The following is a 13,431-nucleotide window of genomic DNA, read 5'->3' as shown; positions in this document are numbered from 1 at the left end:
TAAAGAACAAGATGGTAAATATTTTAGACTTTATGGGCATATGGTCTCCGTTGTCAGGATTCAACTCTGTTATTGTGGTGGGAAAGCAGCCATGGACATATGTAAATGAACGGGGTGGTTGTGTTCCAATAAAACTTTACTCATAAAAACAGGTAGTGGGCCGGATTTGGCCATTGAGCTGGAGTCTGTATGACCCCTAGCTGAACATAACAACAATCACTAATTTTGTTCAGAAATTGAAATTAGGACAAGACACGGTAGGGAAAGCTCCATGGGCGGGGTCTCTGCTCCAGATGGTCCGCCTGAGCTGGAGGATCTAGTTCAAGATGGTGCGCTCACATGGCTGCCAATATGTGCTGGGCTGGTTGGGAGCCCAGCTGGGGCTGTGGGCTGGAGGCCCTGTTTCTCTCCTTGTGCGCCTCTCCTCGGACTGCTTGGGCTTCCTTATAGCATGGAGCTCTGTTCCAAGCTCTAGCATCCTGAGAGCATGAGGCTGAAGCTGTGTCACTGTTGATGCCCTGACGTTCGAAGTCACACTGTGTCACTCCTGCTACGTTCACCAGCTAGCCCACCTCTCAGCAGGAGGAGTGTCCGTGTCACCTGATTGGAGAGCCCCCAGAATGGGGCCTCTTGATGCCGTGTGGGGGTAAACACCGCACAGGCCAGGAGACAGGTAACTAGATTGCAGCTCAGTTCTCTGAAGGAAACAGCAGGCTTCTGTGGAGATAAAGGGAGGGTGTTTTCTCTACAGGGAAATGGAAGGCCTTTCAGGAGCTGAAGCCGGAACACTTCCCAGTCACGGTCACGGGAACTGGGAGAAGGGAATGGCAGTACAGTGCCCAGAGGCCAGAAAGGTTACAGGCTGGGAAACCAGACCACCTGGGCTGGAATCCTGCCTGGTCGTTATTTCCCTTTGGCCAGACACTTCACTCAGGTGGCTCCACGCTGGTCTTTACGAAAGGAGGGTGTATAAGCCCAGGCCACCCAAGGAGTGTCCATGGGATCATAATGTGAGATTCTCATCCCAGAGCACGATGCACACAGCCATGAACTATAGTGGTATAGTTTCTTGTTTTTCTCCCTGGTTTTTGTTTGGAAATTGCTATGTTTGTAGTCTTGGAGAGTTTCCTCCAACATGAAATCAATGCCTCCAGCCCCACCTTATGGGAGAACGATTTCCAAATCGCACAAAACGAATGCCTCTAATATCTGCATGCTAGACAGTAGAGTCTGTCACTGCTGGTGTGAATCTGACCATGCACGGGAGAGGAGGGAGGGTCAGTGGTGGGGGAGAGGGGTGCATTGGAATTGCCAGGGGAAGGGTATGCATTACCCAGAGGCAGAGGGTGCTGACCAGCAATTGCTTGCAGCCAATAAGATCTCAGTTGCAATCTACAGCTTCTCTGAGGAAGGGCCGCTGAATCAGCAAAAATCAGATTGGAAATGAAATGGAAGAAAGTGCGGAGTGTACAAGAGACACAGCAATTTTATGTCAACAGTGTTTGGGACGGAGCAGGTTGAAAGCTGGGGGGCTGCACGTTGGAACTCATGATCTTTGCTGGGGTGGGGGTGAGGGCTGGTCTCCTAATAACACGACTTCCTATTTCTTCAGTGCTTACCATGCCCTGGGCACCCAGCTACTTGAATTCTCACAGCAACCTTATGGTAACTACCATTATGCCCATCTTATGGATGAGAACACTGAGCTCAGAGATGAAATCACTGCCCAAAGCCACACAACTGGCCAGCCCTGGAAGCAGGATTTGAATCTTGTGAGGAAGATCTACAGCCCTTTGGCCTACGTATTTACTATATATGTAATTTTTCATTTTCACCAAACAGCCCTGAGACGCTAGTCCACACCCATTTAGATTGACAAAATAAAATAAATGGAAACCTAATAGGAAGTCTGATAATACCAAGTGCTGGCCAGGAGGCAGCGAACCGAAAGCGCAGGTGCACTGCAGGATTAGAAGGAAAATCGCCAGGTGTTCTGGAGAGCAACTTCTACCTGTGTCCAAGATGTGCCCCACTCAACAAATCCACCCCCAGGCATTCAGGGAAGCACTTGGGACAGGGCTAGAAGGTGCTTTGAATCTTTGCAACTGCAAATCACAAAGCTAAACTGAAAACTCCCTAAACGACCTGCCCAAGGGGGGTGGCTAAGGAGGTGACTGCCCTCCAGGCTGGTGGCACTTTAGGGAGGGGGTTTGGGTGCCCAGGGCAAGACAAGAAGTCAGAGCTTGAACTTTGGAGGTCGGAGGAGGGACTAGTTTTCCACGGAGGGTCTGTTTACCCAAAGGTGAAGAAGGCTGAGCAGAGCCCCTGGCTAATTGGAGGTTTCAATTTGCGCCCCTTCTAAATCTCAGCCTCCACTGCCTAGTTTGCAATTCCTGGCTCAACGCCATCGGAGACACCTGCCCGCACTCCAATTAGCCCGGACCCCCGCGCCTTCCCCCCGCCCCCCCTTCCAGCGCTGGCTGCTGCCTTTGCCACACGCGCTCCCGGAGAGCTGGGAACGCGGGCTCTGCCTGTGGATTTATGGTCCAGGAAATGCATTTTAAATTGGTCCCAGGATACTCAGATCCAGGAATCAGCTACCATCTCTTGGGGGAGAGGGTGGGGTGGGAGGATGTGTGGAGAGAGACCTAGTAACGCAGGAGATTCCACTTGACTCCCAAAGCGCGACCACTCCCGGAGTTGGGGGCTACCTGTTGTCTAGGGCGTAGGGGATGGGGGTATCTTACTCCAAGTGTGTGCGTGTGGCAGGACTTTCTTTTCATTTATGGGGAGGGGACATGTTTTCTGAGGCGAGCGCCCCTTCCCCCCCCCTCCCCCGCCTCCCACATTTGGAACTAAACTGCTTGTAAGGAATAGGACGGCTTATTTATCATGGGGAAAACCACCTGTGGTTTGCCAAGAGCTTCTCTAGTCAAGCCAGGGGCAGGCATCGCAGATAGGAGCCAGGTGGGATAGGGGAGGAACGGGGTTGGGGAGCGGAAACATTCGGGGGGGGGGTCCCCAGACCGCCCAGGGCCTGCTCTGCCGGGCTTTACTCGCGGCTCCCTGGAGGGGTAGAAAGCGCTCTGGGTGCTGGGCGCCTTCCCATTACGCAGTTCCTGTCCCTTTAAATCCAAGTGCCGGGAAAGGTGGGGGCTGGGGTGCCCTGGCTGGACCCCTATTTCCAGGCGGACCCAGGCAAAGGGGGAAGCCTAGCGGGCCGGAGCGCCGGGTGGGGGATGAGGGCGGGGCGCCAGGGGTCCCCGCCGGCGCCCCTCGCCCTCTGCCACGCCCAGCAGCGCCCCTCTGAGGCCGCGGGCGCGCCAGGGACTGGGGGCAAGGGCGGGGGCGCGCGGGCGGGCGGGCGGGGTGCGGGGCGGGAGCGCGCGGGCAGGGTGCGGGCGCGCGCCGCGCCGGCCAGAGCGCGCAGGCCGGGCTCCCAGCGCACGCCGCCGCCGCCACTGCCCGACCCGCCGCATTGCTGCTGCCGCCGCCGCCGCCGCCGCCGCCGCCCGGCCCGGCCCGGCCCGCGGCCCCCAATATGGTGCAGCTGCCCGCGCCGCCGCCCGTGCCGCCGCCCGCGGGCCCCGCCGCCGCCCTCGGGCGCCCGCAGAGCGGCAGCCGCAGGTGGAAGCCTGCGCCCCGAGCCTGAGCCTCTGTCCCCGCGCCGGCCTGCGCGGCCAGCCCCGCGGGCTCGCCTCAGAGGGGCACTAGGCGCTGAGGTGGAGCCGTTTGCACCAGCGCTGCTGCTCCTGCCCCCTCCTTCCCTTCCCCTCCCCTCCCCTCCCCCTCCCTCCTCCCCTCCGGTCCTGTCTCCAGCGGGAGCGCGAGACGCTGGTCAGGCTCCGCGGCGCAGCTCAAAAATGAATAATCGCCCCCGATTGACTTAAATTCCACCGAAGCCGGCGCCGCGGCCGCCCGCCGCTCGGGATCTGCTTGCTGTGTTTTTGCTTTCTCCATTCTTCCTTTAAAAAAAAAAAAAAAAGAAAAAGAAAATAGCAAAACAAAACCAGCCAGCCAGCCAACCAAGAATCCGGTTTGTTGATCGCCTTATTTTTTTTCCCCCCACCGTTTGCGGGATTTGCAAACCGAATTACATGCATGTCCAGTGGGGGTAGGTTTAATTTTGACGATGGAGGGTCCTACTGTGGAGGCTGGGAGGACGGCAAGGCGCACGGCCATGGCGTCTGCACCGGCCCCAAGGGCCAGGGCGAATACACCGGCTCGTGGAGCCACGGCTTCGAGGTGCTGGGCGTCTACACCTGGCCTAGCGGCAACACGTACCAGGGCACTTGGGCGCAGGGCAAGCGCCACGGCATCGGCCTGGAGAGCAAGGGGAAGTGGGTGTACAAGGGCGAGTGGACGCACGGATTTAAGGGGCGCTACGGGGTGCGGGAGTGCACGGGCAACGGGGCCAAGTACGAAGGGACCTGGAGCAACGGGCTGCAGGACGGCTACGGCACCGAGACCTACTCAGATGGAGGTAGGTGCGCCGGTGCGGGCGGGCTGGGGTTGGGCGGAGGAGGGACCTTCTCTTGCCTCTTCTGTTTATCTCTGGGGAAGTTGAGCTTCTCCCTCCAGTGGGGCCGTGGGCACCTGGGCATTTCCTGGGGTTCTCTGGAGGCCCAGCTGCCCTGGCTACAGGTTGCCCCACTGCTTGGTGGGGGATAGCTCGCCTGTACCAGCTGAAGGATGTTGGGGGGCTTTCCAGGAGCAGAGCCAGGCCCTGGAGTTGCGGAGTTGAGCGGAGTGTCTGTGCATCCTCCAAGAGCAGGCCAGAAACCTGCGGAAAGGCCAGATTGGGCCTACGGCCTCCTCTGGGACCCACGGAGGGCGGAGAGGGGCTGGGAGAGGGCCCCCTCCCCTTGTTGACAGAGCTCCCTTGGTGTGGGCCTCCTGGAGTCAGGCCCCAAGCTTTGCTTCTTGTTTTCCTGCGGTGCCAAAGGGCCTTCCTCAGACCTGATCAACTCAAGCCAATGGAGACAGAGCGATTGGGAGAGCTATAGGCGGGGGACACGAACCCAAACCACCACAACAAGGCAATAAACTTCTAGGTGGTTGGACATGGGCTAGCGCTGTCGGAGCAGGCTGCTGAAAGGAGGGAGGGAGGGAGGCCCATCTGTTTAGCGAGAGCCCAGGAATCTCACCGTTCAGTGGCTGAATCATTTTCCCCATTAGTTCAGGGAATGCTCTGTGCTGCCTTCATTCTAAGATGCCACCACATTCAGGGCTGAGCTGGTGCAGGAAGCCAGGGAGCTGCCCACCCGCTGCCCACCACTGCTGTAAGGTGATTTCTGTGCAGGGAGCCTTGGTGGCCTTGCGGCTACCCCCCCTCCCCCCCCCGCCCCAAGACACTCCAGTGTCCACTCCTTGGTGCATCTGAAAGGCATGGAGCATTTACTGTTCCTGGAAGCCAGACCCCAAACCAGCCTGCTCTCCACATGCAGCCCCCGCCCTCCACCCCCCACCTCCTCCCCTCTCTGGGAGCTCATCTTCAGAAGTGGCAGGTAATTTTTCAGGCTCGGGCAAGGAGTGGGGCACAGCAGTGACTTGTGTGCTTCTGTGGGCATAGAAATCATGAGTGTACGTGTGGTCTTCTCCCTGCCTCTCGCTGCCTCCAAGTCTCATGAAGCAAGTGCTCAACACCTGCTCCCCGGCCACATCCAGGGGTGACAGAGGGCTGGAGAGTAATTATTATTTTGGCTTATGCAACTGAGAGGCAGGGTTCATTATTCCTCAAAGGGGAGGAGGCGTGGGGGGCAGTTAATTATATAATGCTCCTGCCTGTCACAGCCGTGCCCAGCCCTGGTCCCAGGCGGCCTCTTCTGTGCTGCTGCTGTTGTTTTCACTGATCAGGTTGGAGAGTTCTCTGACCCTGAGGTGTGGGGGCCTGGCCAGCAGACGGACCTGCTGGGTTCCAGGTCGTGTGTTTGTGTGTGTGTGTGTTGTGTGTATGCATAGTGAGGCCCCGTAGCAGATGTGGGTGGTACAGCAGCCTAGCACACCCAGCTGGGTACTTTGGGAGCCCAGGGGCAGTTGTCACCCCTGGGCTACTAGGCTGCTCTGCAGATCCATCCCTCCAGAGGTGCTCCAAGATGTGCCTGAGCCAGGAGAGTGGCTGCACGGTCCTATGCAGGGGGCCTCAGGTGGAGGCAGGTGGAGGAGAGCAATTAGGAACTCCCCAGAACATCTGAGGGTGAGGTCTAGCACCCCAGTGTGCCCACCTTCCCTGGATATCTCTAGTGGCCTGTGGAATTCTGTTCTTCGTTCAACAAATATCTACTCAATGAGTGCCTACATTGAGCAGGTGCTCTGGACTCCGGGAAAACAGCAGTGAACAAAGCAGACAGAAATGTTGCCCTCATAGAGCTTCCACTTTAGAAGGAAGGGTGGTGATTACATTGTGATTCCTGGGGGAAGAGAGGACCTGATTCTGTGGCTGGCCATGAGTTTAGGGTCTGACATGTGGATGTGAGAAACACTCCTTTTATTGGATTTATGCCCTCGGTCTCTTATCCCCCACCCAACCAGCCAAGCAGCGTTCAGCTCCTTGAAGCCCTTCCCCGCTGCACCTTCTTGCTCGAGTATCACATGATGGAGGGGTTCACGACCATTTTACAGATGAGGGTAGGAAGGCCCAGGAGCCAGGCCCTCAGCCTTTGGCGGCAGAGTTGAGAGTCTGAACCCTGATCTGTCCTCATCATACCACCTGTATGCCAACAGAGGCAGCATACCAATGCAGGGCGCCTGGGCCAGCTGCTCCCTCGTGGTTTGTGATGTGGCACGGCGGCAGAAAATGGAACTGACCCTTCTGGTCTGGGATAATCAAGCCCAGAATCTGGGGCCATTTTGCTGGAACATGGCCCCACTCCTCATTAGGAAGGAGGTGACTGTGGAGGCTGTGTACCTTGGAGCAAGCAGAGCCAAAGTGGGGCGTCTTAATCCGCCAGAACCAAACAGTGGGTTTCTATGCCCTCCCCGGTGGGTCAGCTGGCGGGCTGTGATGGGTCTCCCTTCCGAGCGGGCAGAGCCTTTCATGGATTAATGCTTCAGCCCAACTTTTCCTGTGCGCGAAGGATGGGAATATTGGGCAGGCATCAGCAAAGCTCCCAAACTTCAGCCCAGCTCCCAGTGCTGACTTGGGGAAAACGGTGATACTCATGAATAATGCACAGACGGCAAATGTATTCTACATTTAGCTGGAATTGGTGTGGAATCCATTTCAACTGGAGACACTGCTGCCAACTCCTCCTCCTCCCTCAGGTTCATCCTCCCCTGAGCGCAAGGCAGGTGTTGCTCATTGAAGTGAGCTGCACGGCTTCCACAGTGTGTTGGGGTGACTCCACGTAGGTGGTGAGGCTGGGGGTGTGGGGTGGCAGGAGAACATGCTGTGGAGTTTACAGCTGTTGGGCTTGAATCCCGGCGGTGCCTTTGCTCTGTGACCTTGGGCAAGTTATTTCACTTCCCGAATTACTTTATTTCTGTTTCCTCACCTGTACAAAGGACTGATAACAACACCTGTAAATTAGGTGGGGACTACTTGAGGTGGTGTACGCCGGTATACCAGCAAGCATTCATTATTACTTATCGCTGTTTTGTTATTATAGTTCACATGCCACGAATGCCACGTGTAATGATTATTTTTCAGAACCAGTAGCCAGACATGACAATGACGATATTGAAAAGGACGGTTCATAGCCATCGTGCACACTCACTGTGTGCAGGGGGATGAGGCGAGTGTTTGGGTGGATTATAGCACTTAATTTCTGTGCCTCTCCAGGACGGTTCCTCCCATTTCCCACATTGGGAAGTGGAGGCTCAGAGAAGGCAGATGAGCACCGGGCCACACCCGGACTCACTCAGGATGGCGATACCGGAGCCTGGCTTTTGTGGGGAACCCCCTCTCTCTGCACTGCCAGGTTCACACTACCTCCTTGTTCTTCCCTCTTCCTCCACACCCATTCTTCTCTTCTGGGTGCAGCAGCCCAGAGTTGTAGGCAAGTGCACTTTCATAGGCGCGTACACCTGGGACCACCCCCCCCCCCCCACCTCCGGTCCCACCAGGCCCATGGCCTCTTCTCCACCCGCTGGACCCCTGCGCTACGCTGCACAGGTAAATATTTCTTCCTGGGTGCCGTGCACATAGGGTCCCTGGGACCAAAAGTTACCCCCTGCAAATAAACCCTCCCACAGCCTGAAAGATATGAGTCATCTCACACACCCGGCCTCTCCCCCTCATACACAGATTCCGTTCACCGGCCCAGATCCCTCCACCCACACAAATCACACACGCCCACAGTCAAAATTCGGATCTCCCGGCGCCTGCGCGCGCGCAGGCGCACAACGCACCTGTCACCCAGAGACGTTTTTCCATCCTGTCCCCCAAAACACAGCCACGTGCACCCGCCCAGCTTTGTTCTCTGGCCAAGTACTCCACCCGCTACGATTCCTGCTCCTGAGAAGCAGCCGTCCCAGAGGGAGAGCGCTGGCCTAGAGGAGGGCTCAGATTACAGATGGAGCAGAATAGGTCCTTTCCACTTTAAACATACGTTTATGCAGTTCATGCCCCATAGGAAGGGAGAAACCCCTCATCCAAACAAAATAAGCAACCTTTGGGCATATTTTTGGTACTTGGCCATAAATATGTGAAAGTAATTTATTTTTTTTTGGGTTAGTCTTCACCCAAGGGTATTTTTCCATTGATTTTTAGAGAAAGTGGAAAGGAGAGGGAGAGACAGAAACATTGATGCCAGAGAAACACATTGATTGGTTGCCTCCTGCATGCTCCCCGAACAGGGCCAGAAAACTTGCAACCAAGGTACATGCTCCCGACCGGAATCCAGCCTGGGACCCTTCAGTCCTTGGACTGATGCTCTGTCCACTGGGCCAAACTGGCCAGGGCAAAAGTAATTTAAAAAAAAAAAATCCAAATGCCCACGTTAGGTGGAAGTGGGCCATCAGAACTCCTTTCAGAAAGAAAAAGAATCCAGCACTCAGCTATGGGAGATAAAAGCATCGCCTCAGAAATTCTCTTTCAGCCACTTTGGAGAGGGAGAAGGTGAAATGAGAAGGGAAAAGCAAATAACTAGTTCTTTGTTGCCAATAATAGCTGAGAAAGAAGTGTTACCGAAGACTCCTTCACCCAGCACAGCCCTGGAGCGATTTGATGGGCTTTATATTAGGAAGCCGAACGGGCTGGTGAGGAAGTGAGGATCAGCACCCTCCGAAAATAGCCACTCCACCAAAGTCAGTGAGTAGCCTCCGGCTGAGGTTAACAGTTAACGCAGCTAACCTGACAAAAGGGGGCTGTGGGCCCATCTGGCTAGAGAGGGAGACCCCGAAAAAACAAAGGGTGATAGTGGCTATAGCGGGAGGGCCAAGAACCTCTGCTTGTTTTTCTACAAGACTCCTTTGCTTCCTCCATTTCCCGCAGGCCTCCACTACTAGCTACCCACTCTGAGCTGGTGATTTTGTACGTAAAACTCATTATGTCCTTCAATGACGAGATGTTTAGAGTTGTGAGCACTAGAAAAAGAGTAATGTTTGTTTTCATTTTCGACAGTGGTCTCTCCCCTCTTGGATCAGCCACTCCCTGAATGTGTAGTGTTCTGGTTTGTGAGAAGCCACAGGGTAGAGGAAGGTGGACGCCGTGGGGTTCTGGCGTCGCCACAGGCAGGCTCTGTGGTTTAGACCAAGGGCCTGGCTCTCTTGGGTCCACCTGTCTGCATTGAGGAGAGAGGAGGCGCTTCAGCACCTTGGAGAGCTCCCCACACACTGCCTGGGCGGCTGGCTTTGCTCTGATTCCCCAGGCCTCCTCCCCCTAGCCAAGCCTCCTCTCCTGGCCAGGGACCGCCTGGCTCGGACCCCCTCCTGCACACTTGGCTCTCAGAAGTCAGCGTGCTCGCGTTCTGCCACTGTGTGGGTTCCTTACTCCAAGAAACACCACCACTGGGGGTGTTTGCCTATTTTTCACCCCAGTCCTGTCAGTCCTTTCTAAAAAAGTTGAGTACCTTCCTGGTGTTTCCTGCTGCAACTGGGGGGAGCCTCTCCCAGCTGATGTAGGCGGGTTTGGGGCGGGTTCTTTAGTAAGACTTGTAGGAGTCACTCTGAAGTCTGAGGTTGACGTCTGCCTCAGGTTGCATGTGCTCAGTGTCCTTAGAGCGTGCAGGGGTTATACGTGTACAACCAAAAGCAGGCAAAGGAGTGACCTTGTCTGTAGCAGCCGGCGAAAAGCTCCTGTACCACTGTTCTCTTTAAATCGGCATCAGTGGACCAGGCATGCAGGCCAACCCTGCCCAATCCAGTGGCCACTGGCCACGTGCGACTATTTGAACTTAAATTTAAATGAGTTGAGATAGAATGTATACATTTCAGTGCCTCGGCCACACTGGTCACATTTCAAGTGCTCAGTAGCCGCATGTGACTGGTGATGGTACGTATTGGGCAGGGCGGAGGTAGAGCATTCCCGTCATCATGGGACGTCCTCTTGGACAGTGCTGGTGGAGCGCAAGTAAGCTTCCAGGGACTACAACAGCGCCAGCATGCAGTGGCCACTCAGTAAATATTTGTGGGATGAATGAACTGGGAAATGCAGTCGTAGTTGATCATTTCATTCACCATCAACATTTCATATGTCCATCTCATTGCAAGAACTTAGAACTGGGTATAGACCATTAAAGGGAAAATTTAAAACTCTCTTTAGAGAATCCCTGTTATAAATCCTGATCAACTTTGTTTTGTTATTGGCTCTGCCATTGCTCCTAAGTCCTTGCTAGTGTTTTACCTGAATACATGGATGGTGTTGAATACAGTGAAGGATAGAGTGGTACTGTTCTAATGCTGCAAAGCAGTCACGAGCAGAGGTCATTTTGGAGCACTGTTTAACGAGAAGCATTCATTTCAAAGTGCTCGCAAAGTTGAGCAGGGGAGGGGACCCCTGAGTTGAATCTGGAAAGGTGGGCAGGGCAGGCGTTGCTCCAATACTGAAGTTGCTGACTTTGAAGAAAGCTTGTCCTCTCTCAGCCTCAGTGTTCTCATCGCTATGATGGAATCATAACACTTTCCCCCTCTCAGCATGTGCTATCTCCCACCTTCCCGGGAATGTCACAGGTTTTCACTGGGGCCCAGGGAGGGTCCCCTGGTGCTTTTGGAGGTGCCCAGAAACCAAGGGTCTATTTGTGCTGCTGTAGGAACACAGGAGTTGGGCAGGGTGTTGGCTTGCCACTGTCTGTCACCCAGCCAGTACTCTCCAAACTTGGGTGTGTATCAGGATCGCCTGGAGGGTAGGTTCAACAGATTGCTGACCCCACCCCTGAATTTTGGGGCCTGAGATATCTTGCGCAGGAATTTACATTTCTTACAAGTTTCAATTGATGCTGAAGATGCTGGTCCGGGGCCCCACCAAGATGGTCCCCTGGGAGACAGTTACAAATGCAGAATCTCAGGCCCTAATGCAGATCTTCAGGGTTAGAATCCGAGTGTTTGGGAGATGTCCAGGAGGTTCAAGTGTGGGAAGCACTGCTCTAGCACACAAGCGCCAACCTTGGCTGTGCATGCAGTCATCTGGGTGCTCAGGAAGATGCTGAAGCCGGGGCTGACTGAGGTGGCCTGCATGCAGCCTGGCATTGGGGTTCTCTTGGAAATCGTCCAGGTGGCTCTGGTGTGCAGCTCAGGTTGAGGGCCTCTCTTCCAAAGCATCCTCAGCTGCATATGGGAATCCCTGGGATGCATCTGGGGTTCCATCCAACCCCACTCAGCCAGGATCTTGGAGGGTGGCACCAGCCTTCGTATGTGATAAGGACAGGCAGGGCCAAGAGTCGCTGCTCCAGACAGAGGTTTTCAAACTCTGGGTCATGTGGCTCATGAAATGAATGTGCTTCATTAAACTGAAAGAGACTAGGAAGCGTCTAAGCACAACACCTAGCGTGCAGTAAGGAAGAGCGCTCTTATGTCTCTGCCTCTGTCACCACGTGGTCTTCTCCCCTGTGTCTGTGCCTTCTCTTCTTCCTTTCTTATCAGGACACCTGCCATTGGACTTAGGGCCCAGCCAAAACCTAGGTGATCTCATCTCAAGTTCTTTAACTTCACGGCATCTGCAAAGACCCTTTTCACAAATAAGGGCCCATCCAGGTATCTGAAGTTAGGATGTACACGTAGCTTGGGAGGGGGGCAGGTCACTCTTCAGCTCACTGCAGTGTCTCACAGACGTCACTTGGACAGTGCTCCAGAGCACGGAAGTAAAACCTAGAGTCACAGGGAAGCCAGGGAGAGTCCTTTGAAAGAAGGATGCAGTTTTCAAATGTCTACTTTGTTCTGCGTACTGGGCTGTGCTCTTTACCATAAATGTTATCTCTCTTGTTCCTTCAGGCAGTGCTTTGAGATAAGCCATGTGCTCCCATTTAAGAGACGAGAAGAGTGAGGCTCACCGGGTTATGTGGGTTGATGAGGTCATGTGTGGACATTGGGGCTCGACTGGCTCCAGAACTATCTCTAGCACCCAGTGATGGAGCAGTTACTTCAGCCACGACCTTGCTTTACTGATGGGGAACCTGAGAGGCCCAGAGAGGAGCCCAGTGTCTGAAGTACAGGAGAGGCTGGGAAAGGTGACGCCACGGTTTTCTTCTTTTTTTCTTTTTTTCAAATTTTATTATATTATTTATTTATTTATTTACCCTGACCAGAAGATACTTTTCCATTAAAATTTTTTTTTTAAATTCTTTATTGTTTAAAGCATTATATATGTTTCCTTCCCACCATTGACCTCTCTCCAGCCTTTCCCACCCCCAGCACTGCCCTCACCCCCTAGTATCTGTGTCCTTGGGTTATGCTTATGTGCATGCATACAAGTCTTGTGGTTGATTTCTTATCTCCCTCTCGCCCCCTCCTTCCCTCTGAAGTTTGATGGTCTGTTTGCTGCTTCTCTGTCTCTGGATCTATTTTTGTTCATCAGTTTATGTTTATTATATTCTACAAATACGCCACGGTCTTCTTAAACCTGGCCTTCAGTGGGCCTCTGCCCAGCAGTTCATAAACTTGTGTGTTCTTCCAGGCCCTTCTGAGAGTGTGACGAAACTGTGGGTCCCTTCCCAGGACACATGCATGTCCTTGCACACATGCCATGTTTGTGGACACTTATGGGGTTTACAGACTCCCCGGGACTTATCCATGGACCCCAGGATAAGAGCCCTTCCAGTCTCCACAGATGCCTAAATGTGCAGAGATGGGTCTCATGGAGCATAGTGAGTGGGAGATGGGAGGAGGGCGGAGCCTACAGAACCCTGCAGGCCTGTGGAATCAAAGCAAAGGCCGGGAGGGGGCAGCGGGCGATGCTGGAACTCAGCAATATGTGGTCGCCAGTTTGAATCACCTGCCCCGGGCCCCAGGACAGGCTCCCCAGAAGAGAGCTCGGGAGTCTATAGCAGGATCACACAC

The 13,431-nt window shown here is 54.4% G+C and overlaps 1 protein-coding gene across 2 annotated transcripts in view; it reads left to right on the top strand.

The window, feature by feature from the left end:
- Positions 1 to 4,101: 4,101 nt before the first annotated feature.
- JPH3 (junctophilin 3) overlaps positions 4,102 to 13,431 on the top strand; it is a 78,915-nt gene continuing 69,585 nt past the window's right edge. The window contains exons 1-2 of one of the 2 annotated variants that reach the window (XM_054710667.1): positions 4,102 to 4,483; positions 5,055 to 5,095. In XM_054710667.1, coding sequence (XP_054566642.1) covers positions 4,102 to 4,483; positions 5,055 to 5,095 — 423 coding nt within the window. Of the gene's footprint in view, positions 4,484 to 5,054; positions 5,096 to 13,431 lie in introns of those variants that run through there. The other variant, XM_028142933.2, reaches the window with a different exon arrangement.

This window comes from Eptesicus fuscus, chromosome 21 (assembly GCF_027574615.1).
Source record: "Eptesicus fuscus isolate TK198812 chromosome 21, DD_ASM_mEF_20220401, whole genome shotgun sequence".
Taxonomy (NCBI): Eukaryota; Metazoa; Chordata; class Mammalia; order Chiroptera; family Vespertilionidae; genus Eptesicus; species Eptesicus fuscus.
The sequence above is the reverse complement of the archived record's forward strand: the minus strand, read 5'-3'. Positions and strand labels throughout refer to the sequence as shown.